General features: G+C 38.0%; 1 protein-coding gene across 1 annotated transcript; it reads left to right on the top strand.

The window, feature by feature from the left end:
• Window positions 1–2,584: 2,584 nt before the first annotated feature.
• Window positions 2,585–4,165, top strand: LOC128243965 (protein wech-like). The gene is made up of 2 exons (XM_052961986.1): window positions 2,585–3,369; window positions 3,727–4,165. Exons 1-2 carry the CDS (start codon window positions 2,585–2,587, stop codon window positions 4,163–4,165), a joined length of 1,224 nt encoding a protein of 407 aa, XP_052817946.1.
• Window positions 4,166–9,859: the final 5,694 nt, after the last annotated feature.

Genomic DNA, 9,859 nt, shown 5'->3' with positions numbered 1-9,859 from the left:
CCGACCTCCCCTGGACCTGACGCGCTGACCTCCACTGGACCTGCCACCTACATTCCCTGGACCTGACATCTACCTCCCCCCCCCTGGATTTGACGCGCTGACTTCCACTGGACCTGCCACCTACATTCCCTGGACCTGACACCTACATCTCCTTGGACCTGACACGTACCACTCCTCGACCTGACGCCGACCTCCCCAGGACCTGACACCTACCTCACCTGGACCTGACACCTACCTCCCCTCGACCTGACACCGACATCCTCAGGACCTGACACCTACCTTCCCTGGACCTGACACCTACCTCCCCTGGACCTGACACCTACCTCCCCTGGACCTGACACCTACCTCCCCTAGACCTGACACCTACCTCACCTGGACTTGACACATACCTCCCCTGGACCTGACACATACCACCCCAGGACCTGACACCTACCTCCCCTGGATCGGACACCTACCTCCCCCAGACCTGACACCTACCCCCCCTTGGACCTGACACCTACCTTCCCTCGACCTGACGCCGACCTCCCCAGGACCTGACACATACCTTCGCTGGACCTGACACCAACCTCAGTGTATATAATATCAATACCTGTTATACTGACAAAGTCTTCATAAACCTGCCCAAACTGGCCGACACTTATTTCAATCCAATATACGATAGATGAAGTTAGATACAACATCATGGGAGAACGTTATTTATTCAACAGTTTGAATAAAAAAAGGACAAAAACAAAACAACAAAAAACGTAGCAAATTGAAAACCATTATGTTAGGCAACTTAAAAAGCAATTACATAAAAGCAAACAGTTAAATGAAGCTTTATAAAGCGAATTGTAAAAACAATATTTGCCTGATTCACCTTTTTGTGTTTAAGAAATGTTTGATTTAAAGTTATTTTCATGTTAAAACACTAAAATAAATTGTAAAAGCAACAACAACACTTGATTTAAAATACATCAGGAACTTGATATAAAATATATTATAAAATATTTTGGGGTTGTTGTACAACTACGGACGGTCAGTCAATAAATGAAATATTAATATTTCATTTTGATGCGCAGGTCGAATCTGAGTAAAATGTAGATGCTTATGAACAGGGGATGGGTAGGTAAGATTTCTTTTAAAGCCCAAAGTAGATATCGGATAATGTTTGTGTGGAAGTGAATGGTACAAAGAAGAAAGTGCTTTGAGTGACTCGGAAAGCTTTGTAATAACATAGTTCATTTTTACTCGATATTTTAATAAAGGCTTTGTTTTGTTTTTATAAAATACCTACACCAACGAAATCTTGGATTTGGTGTTCACCTTGTCAACACTGTCGTTTTACAGAAATATCATTAAAACATATCAATGAACATTGTTTATACTTACCGAATCGAGGGTGTTTGTTTGTTTTCAAAACAGCCTGCGATTAAAAGTTTTAAAACTGTGTGATCACTGACTTTTATAATGAAAAGCATCATTGTGCTAACTCTGGGAATAAACAAGAAAACATTATTAAAAAATAAATAAAAATACAATGTATATATTGGCTAAAACCATCTTTTAAATGATAAACATCAGTAAAAGGTTGAAATAAATTGACGTCATACGCTGAAACATTTTGAGCGAACCAAAAAACGAAAAAAACGGGTTTAAATATAACACGAACCTGCAAATGTTAAATTAAATCAAAGGACTGAAAGCTTAGTTTTGTAATGACGCCATATCCAACTATTTATTGTTAGGAACCAAAAACAGAAGGAAAGTACTTTTTGCCATTATATCCAAGTCTAAAATAAGATCCGACCAATTCATTTAGTATATCTTCCCAACCAGCTGCTGGAATCATTTGAATTTACCGAATCATTTTTAAACAAAAGTCAAAACGGCCTCTAACTCTTACCAGAACGGAATTCCATATAGAGCGCTGGTTTTTCAAATTTCTGAGTAGCTTCAGAGATAATAGGCGTGTCGCATTTGCGCACTTAAATTATTGTCCTTGCATTTGTATGGCCCTGTTCATTATCCTGCCGGCAGTATTTTAGCGCCTTCTTCGCTTTGATTTTGTTTTTTTGATAAAATGGTCTATTTGAATAGATAATAATATTGGAAGTATTGCCATTGTAACCACGGCTAAAATAAGATTCTACTTATTCATTTAGTCTTTCAGCCAACCAGCTGCTGGAATTATTTGAATTCAACGAATCGTTTTTTAAACAAAATTTAAAACGGCCTCTTACTCTGACAAGGACGGAATTCTATGCAGGGTACTGTTCATTATCCTGCCGGAAGTCTTTCAGCGCCTTCCGCGCTTTGATTTCGATTTTGATAAAAAGGTATATTTGAATCGATTATAACATTTTAATTCTTGGTTGGATTTTGGGAGATCATTTTCAGTCCCTTTAGTTACTAAAATAACAAATCACAATATTGGTGTCAAAAATCCGTAATACAATTATGTCAAACTCGTATACTCCGGTACAAGCTTTGATGTTATCTGAATCCGGAAATCTTTACTTTCGTTTTCAAAATCGAAAGTAGAAGAAATTAAAAATATCCAATATTTAAATGCTTCATTTTTCGAAAACAGTCTGTTTAAACAATGGCTGAATGTGCGGAGAAAGTAGCAAAAACAAGTGATAATGCAGACTCTGTCGGAGGGAAAGAGAAAGAAGAGACTGAGAATCGGGTAAAGCTATGCGGGCCGTGTTTTGAGGAAGGGAACGAAGTTCCAGCGACGAAGTTTTGTGTTGATTGTGATGACCATCTCTGTGAGACATGCGTGCAATATCATCGTAAGGTTAAACTGATTAAAAATCATAAACTGATTGATATTAGTGCTGTAGTGCAATGCTCCAAGAAAAAGGAGAGAAAAGCTGATGTATTTAACTGCACGATTCATCAGGAGGAACTCACCCATTATTGTGAGAAACATGGTAAACTATGTTGCCTTAAGTGTGTACGCGGGATTCACACCATGTGTGGAGACAGTGTTTGTAAAGTTGACGAAGCAGCTGATAAAATAGAGGAGAATCGGATTTTCAAAGAGTTCGTTGACAAGCTGCATCGTTTGGTAGTCAAGGCTCAGGAAAATGAAAAAAGAGCCACGGCCAAAATTGAAACGGGAATGGAACAGTTTAAAAGGCAAATCGAGTCTGCAAGAAAGATGGCCGATGAAGAAGTAGGACGGATAAAAACAATAGCGTCGTCCATGGATTCCATTACGGGAGAACTCAGTAAATGGAAAAATCTCGTTGAAAATGCTAAAAAGGCGAAAGATTATGGAAAACTATTCATTGCCATGAAACTTGCAACAGAGCAACTCGAGTTCCATGACGAGTCCATTCATGCTCTGGAAAGAAATAGCAAATGGAGCCTTAAATTAACGTATGACATTTCAATTGAAATACTCAGTCCGATTCTTTTAAAAAAGATAATGCTGCATGAAATTTGTAACGTAAGAGACATATGTGTATTAGGAGAACATATAGCGATCGCAGATTCCCTCAATATTGGCAAAATTATTTTGATAAAAGTTAGTCAGTCTGCAACTTATTCGGAGAATACAATGAGAGGATTTCCATGGGAAGTGACTGCTAATTCTTCCAGGCAAATGTATTCCTGCTCCAATGGCAAATCAATCATAAGGAAATACCTACACCCTTTGACAGACATTAATGATTTCATTGAGTTTAAAACAGACGCACACCTGATTTGCATTCGGTGTTATCGTGATGTTGTCAGAATTCAAGGTCGCAATCCGTACTCTTTACAAGAAATGGACGCTTCAGGAATAACAAGAATAAAACATAAAGAAGACGTTTTGTCTAGCATTGCTTCTGTAGATATGCATTCAGCAATTGATGAAGAAACGGGGTCTATGTTCCTCATTGGCAAAGAACCATTCGGATTGAGAGAAGTCACCAAAGATGGCGAGGTAAACACAATCGCTTTGTCAAAACCAATAGAAAGTCCTGGGGGGATTGTGTTGGAGTCTGATGGAACATTTCTGGTCAGCAGCGTGAGCGGAAAGAATATCAAACGTGTGACGGTGGAGGGAAGTGTGGAGGATTTCATCACTGGTTTGGAGTTTGAACCACATGGACTTGGCTTTGATAAGCAGAGACGGTTATTGTACGTGGGTGGCTTTCGTAGCAATGCTATTCTCATGTATTCTATATAGCCCGGCAACGGACACAAGTTCATAGGCAACGGATAATGTTCAATCTAAATCGAGGTTGTGCGTTCCTGTGTGACTTTCAACATGGGATTTCTTCCGGAGATGACTTTTAACAAGAACTGTATTGGCACCACGTATTCTCTCTAGGAAGTGATACAAAATACATTCGACATACAAATGTAGCTTCATGTATTGTCACTTGATATATTTTTTATGTAACCGGAACATAGGCAAGTTGTCTCCAGCTAGTCACAATTGTACATAGGCGAGTCATCTAAAACTCAAATTATATTGTGTTACAAATTTTTGACACTTTAAACAGTACTTATCATTATGAGTATATCTGTGTATTGTGGTATTTACAGTGCTTGGTTCTAAGATTTAGAACGATTTATATATGAACATGTTTCCTGCTTATTGTGGTATTTACAGTGCATGGTTCTAAGACGTAGAACGATTTATATGTGAACATATTTCTTGCTTATTGTGGTATTTACAGTGCATGGTTCTAAGACGTAGAACGATTTATATATGAACATATTTCTTGCTTATTGTGGTATTTACAGTGCATGGTTCTAAGACGTAGAACGATTTATATATGAACATATTTCTTGCTTATTGTGGTATTTACAGTGCATGGTTCTAAGACGTAGAACGATTTATACATGAACATATTTCTTGCTTATTGTGGTATTTACAGTGCATGGTTCTAAGATTTAGAACGATTTATATATGAACATATTTCTTGCTTATTGTGGTATTTACAGTGCATGGTTCTAAGACGTAGAACGATTTATATATGAACATATTTCTTGCTTATTGTGGTATTTACAGTGCATGGTTCTAAGATTTAGAACGATTTATATATGAACATGTTTCCTGCTTAGTGTGGTATTTACAGTGCATGGTACTAAGACGTAGAACGATTTGTAAATGAACATGTTTCCCGCTTTCAGATGATACACTATTATTACGAGCCTGCCTTGAAATGTCTGTCATTCAATTCTTAAATAAAATATCGCTTAACCTGTGTCATCTAAATCAGTTATCATTTATCAACAATTATGGAGGATTGGACAAACTCCTTGGTAATTAGCTAAATCAGGCAAAGTGTGCCAGTCATATTTGACCTTGACGTACCTTTATTAAACTTGCAAAAACATTTATTGATATTTTATTTTCATGACTTCGAACCTATTCCGTAACGGTTCAAAGTACACAACATAGGTTGATCTCTTTTAATGCATCAATATGTTGAAATGATCTGACTTAAAAGATCAAAATAAACTGAAAAGCATTTGAATTGTCTTCGGACGAAAACATGTTAGCAATATAATGGCGTTTTTTTAAATGAGGAATTCCTGGCTACGTAGCTATTAATAAAATTACCATGTTTAAACGCAAATGCTTTTTTTATCTTTAAGCAAATCATGTTTTGTTTAAAATAAAAACAAATGTTTCAATCTTTCTCCATTTAATTTATTGGAAATAATTTTAAAGAACGTTTTACTTTAAAAACACAAACTCGTACGGAAAAATTCTTCTCAGAACGTTAACTTCATTGTAAGGGTTGAGAGGTGTTTTTGTTACTAGAAGTTTCCACAAACGTTCAAACTCAACTGAACAGGTTCGTTTATGGAAGTAATGTAATGATAATCACGTTTATTAAACATCATACATTTTGATGTGCCAAACGTTCGATATTAGTGGCAAATAACTTTTGGTTAAACTGGTTAATCCATGCTGAAATATAGAACAGTGGTCATGTATCTATAAAGAAACAAATCCTTTGTAGTATGTATAGTGATAGACTTACAGCACAGTTTATGTTAAATATTTGTATGCATGCAGATAACTGAAATGTTTGTGTAGCAAGTATATTGTATTGAACAAATAATACATTGGGCCGATTGGTCAAAACTGTAAAAGTGAACAATGTTGTTATCGTCATTGTCGTTAACTTTCGTATCTGTATTGCTCCGGAAGTGGCACGGATATAATATTTCTCTGCAGTGTTCCTAACAACATTTGGAAGAATGTTTTAGCTCTACTTGTTTTATTGAAACCTGGGAGTAGGATGTTATTGGTCCCAGTTGATAAAATAGGAGCACATAATAGAATACTTCACCTTTAGAAGTTAACAACGATATCGTTAACTACGTTTAACAATAGGCCCATTGATTTACATGTTTCCATTATTTTAAAGAGCTTACCAATGGTCCATGATCACAGTTATTTTTACTTTATGTTTCATAAAAATATCTATCTCATTGAAAAAAGAAATGAAAAAAGAAAACAGTCCCGATCAAAATAAATAACATTTTCGAAACAAATGGCATCTAGAGAGAAAAAATAACAGAAGCCACCATGTGACTACCCATCTAGACTTTTACTAAGGTCACACAAACAACCCCTGGCACAAGTTTAGATTTGGTTGTAACTGTCAAAATGTTGTTATGTTTTTAAACATTCATATTTCATGAAATATACATAGGAATTGAGATCCTAAATTAGAAAAAAGTCCATGCTCTATGGCCGTTTGAGACGGGTTTACTTATCACCGTGTCGGACGGTTTCCCAATAACAGTGTCGGGCGGGTTAACCAATTACCGTGTCGAACGGGTTTTCCAATCACCGTGTCGGGCGGGTTAACCAATTACCGTGTCGAACGGGTTTTCCAATCACCGTGTCGGGCGGGTTTACCAATCACCGTGTCGGACGGGCTAACTTATTACCGTGTCCGACGGGTTTACCAATCACCGTGTCGGACGGGCTAACCAATTACAGTGTCCGACGGGTTTACCAATCACCGTGTCGGACGGGTTTACCAATTACCGTGCCGGACGGGCTTACCAATCACCGTGTCGGACGGGTTAACCCAGCACCATATCGGATGGGTTTACCAATCACCGTGTCGGACGGACTTACCAATTTCCGTGTCGGGTGAGTTTACCAATTACCGTGTCTAACGGACTTACAAATCACCGTGTCGGACGGGTGTACCAATCACCGTGTCGGACGAATTTACCAATTACCGTCAATCGTTTACCATGGGCTTGTTTCACTGCATTGTCGCTGTCAAGTCAAGTCAAGTCAAAATTTGTTTATTGTCGGATTCCATACATAATATTTGAAACATAAGCTATGTATAACTTTTTACCGACATAACATTCTGAACGTCTTTATGTTCGCCCCGAAACGTGTTTGTCGACATCCTTATACACATTTCGATTTTTTTAACTGTAACATATGCTCAAGTTAACTGCTTATAACTAGTATGCAGTACGTTATTTTCTGTGCCTTTATTCTTTTATTTTTCGTTTTATTTTGATCGTTCTAGTTTTACGAATTCCAATTCATTATATGCACCAGTTAATTGTAACCACGGGACCCCCAGGTCCGGGGGTATACCGGGGATAGCCGTGGAAATGGGCCGTGTTTTTACCTTTCCGGTGGCTCCGTAGTGCCGGTTGAATGCGGTGGATTTGTCATCGCACTTAATAAAGCGGGGAATGAGCCATACCTAGGGTCCCTGGGGTGCAGGGGCATATGGTGGGGATTTTACTTCCAGTTCGTACCCGCAGGGCAAGGATTTTACCCGGGCTTGACTGCATCGAAAGTCAAAGTCCCCGCTATTCCCCGGAGTTGGGGGGGGGCGTGGTTACAATTGACTGGTGCATTACCTTTACGTAACATTATAAGCAACATAAAGAGTAAACTGTTGATGAGTATAAGCCGGCGGAAAGCAATAGCCGGTAATTGTTATTTTAAGTTATTTTTAACAGCAATTGTAAATGTTAATTTCAAAGTATGTGTAATTTTGAACGGAATGTTAAAGAAAAGTTAAAAGAACCATGCAAAATGTATGGTTTGTGTTAAAAAACTGCAAAACTGCCTAACATCTACAAATTCTCCCATGGAGTATAGTCACGTGAGTTTGAATGCGCATGCGTAATGGTCAACTTGAATATCCATTTAAAGCACTCGGGTTTTCCCAAAACTATTTTTTATCCTTATTGTAATTGTTTTCGAGTGACAGACTCCAGAACCAGTATATTATTTAATCATTTAATCACGTGATTGAAGAAAATGTATAATAGTTATACTGATCAATATTTATTTTTTTCATTTATGACTTCGTTTTACATACTCGCCTATTTGAATTGGTTTGGCGAGGTCCCTTACGAGTAAATAATGTTGCAAAGTTCATCGGAAAGCTTCAAATGATATTAAAAGTGCGGTATTTTATATTTCAACAAGGGCATTGGCAGAATTTTGATTGAAATGGGCCTTCGTGTGGTTTATTATTTCGTTCAAAATGCAGGATACTGTTTCACACCTACCACTGATTGCCCTCTTTGGTGCCCAACTTTGACGCGAGCTTTATGACGTCACAATTATGATAAAATACAATAATACGACCCCTAGTTTCAGTACGTGTATGAATTATGTTCTTTAATACCCGTTCTACTGATAAAATCTTCAAAAACCTGTCGAACACTACCCTTCAACTAGTATACGATAGATGTAGTTAGAAAACAAGTCATGGAACAGCATAGTTTATTCGAAAAGCAAATGAAATAAAACAGACAAGAGTAGCAAATTGCATCATTACGTTAACTAAAAAAGCAAAGCCATAAAAGCGAACAGTCAAATGAAGCTTTATAATGGAAAGTGTTAAAATAATAAATAGTTGATTGGCACACATTTTGTGAGGCAAATATAAGTTTTATTTTTAGCTTTTTTCATGTTAAAACATTTAATCAAAAAGGTAAAACAAAATAATAAAATGCTCGATTTAATATACATCAGGAATTCGATATAAAATATTTTGAACGAATTCATACAGTTCATGTTCCAGTTCAATTTGTTCTATAGACATGGACATTGAGTAAAAGTAGTAAAAGGTGTTAATCAGTAACATGTCCTTAAACTCAGTTCAACTATTTAAACACATATCAAGATTAAAACTATGCCGCACATTTACACATCCAGAGGTATGTTGTTCATCTGTATTAAAGGTGTTTGAGGTAGTGGTACATTAAACGAAGGCGAATCTATAACCACAAGATGGAATATGTCCTTTTCCGCCACCCCTTCTGGGCCCACTTGTACCGCTTCCCCTTCTACACTAGAGTCTTGGCTCGTTATCGGAACGTACCCGCATGACGTTTCACCAGAGGATGTCATAATGCCGTCACCAAAGTCACTTTCCATCTCTGTGCACGTGCCTCTCGTCGTTTCCATGTCATCCACGTGCCAACTCTGCCTGTAGCCGTCGACGACTTTGTCAAGGGCGGCATGAAAGGACGTGTCGTCGGCGGCTCCTGACCAGTCCGGCGCGTCGTGTGTCCTGAAAACAAATGTTGACAAAAGATACGGCACTACCCCGCCAGCCACCGTTGCGATGACCTGATTAGCCATCGACAACTGATAGTTTTCGCCGAAAGCCAACACTACGACTACCACGATGAACAGAAAGATGAGAATAACCAAAAACTCGGCCACCGCTTTCACATATTCCTGTAGTAAGCTTCCGGGTCCGTTTTCAAATGCCTTACATGCTTCGAAGTAGAATTTTCGTGGTATGTAGGCTTGGTTATTACTCTTGAATATAAAAGCAAGCCTGGTGAAGAGCCATTTAGGATACGTTTTCTGCTTGAACAGAAACTTAAAGTCCGCAGATTCAGACTGGGA

The sequence above is a fragment of the Mya arenaria genome, chromosome 8, assembly GCF_026914265.1.
Source record: "Mya arenaria isolate MELC-2E11 chromosome 8, ASM2691426v1".
Classification (NCBI taxonomy): Eukaryota; Metazoa; Mollusca; class Bivalvia; order Myida; family Myidae; genus Mya; species Mya arenaria.
Note: the sequence above shows the minus strand (reverse complement) of the source record. Positions and strands in the feature narration are given on the sequence as shown.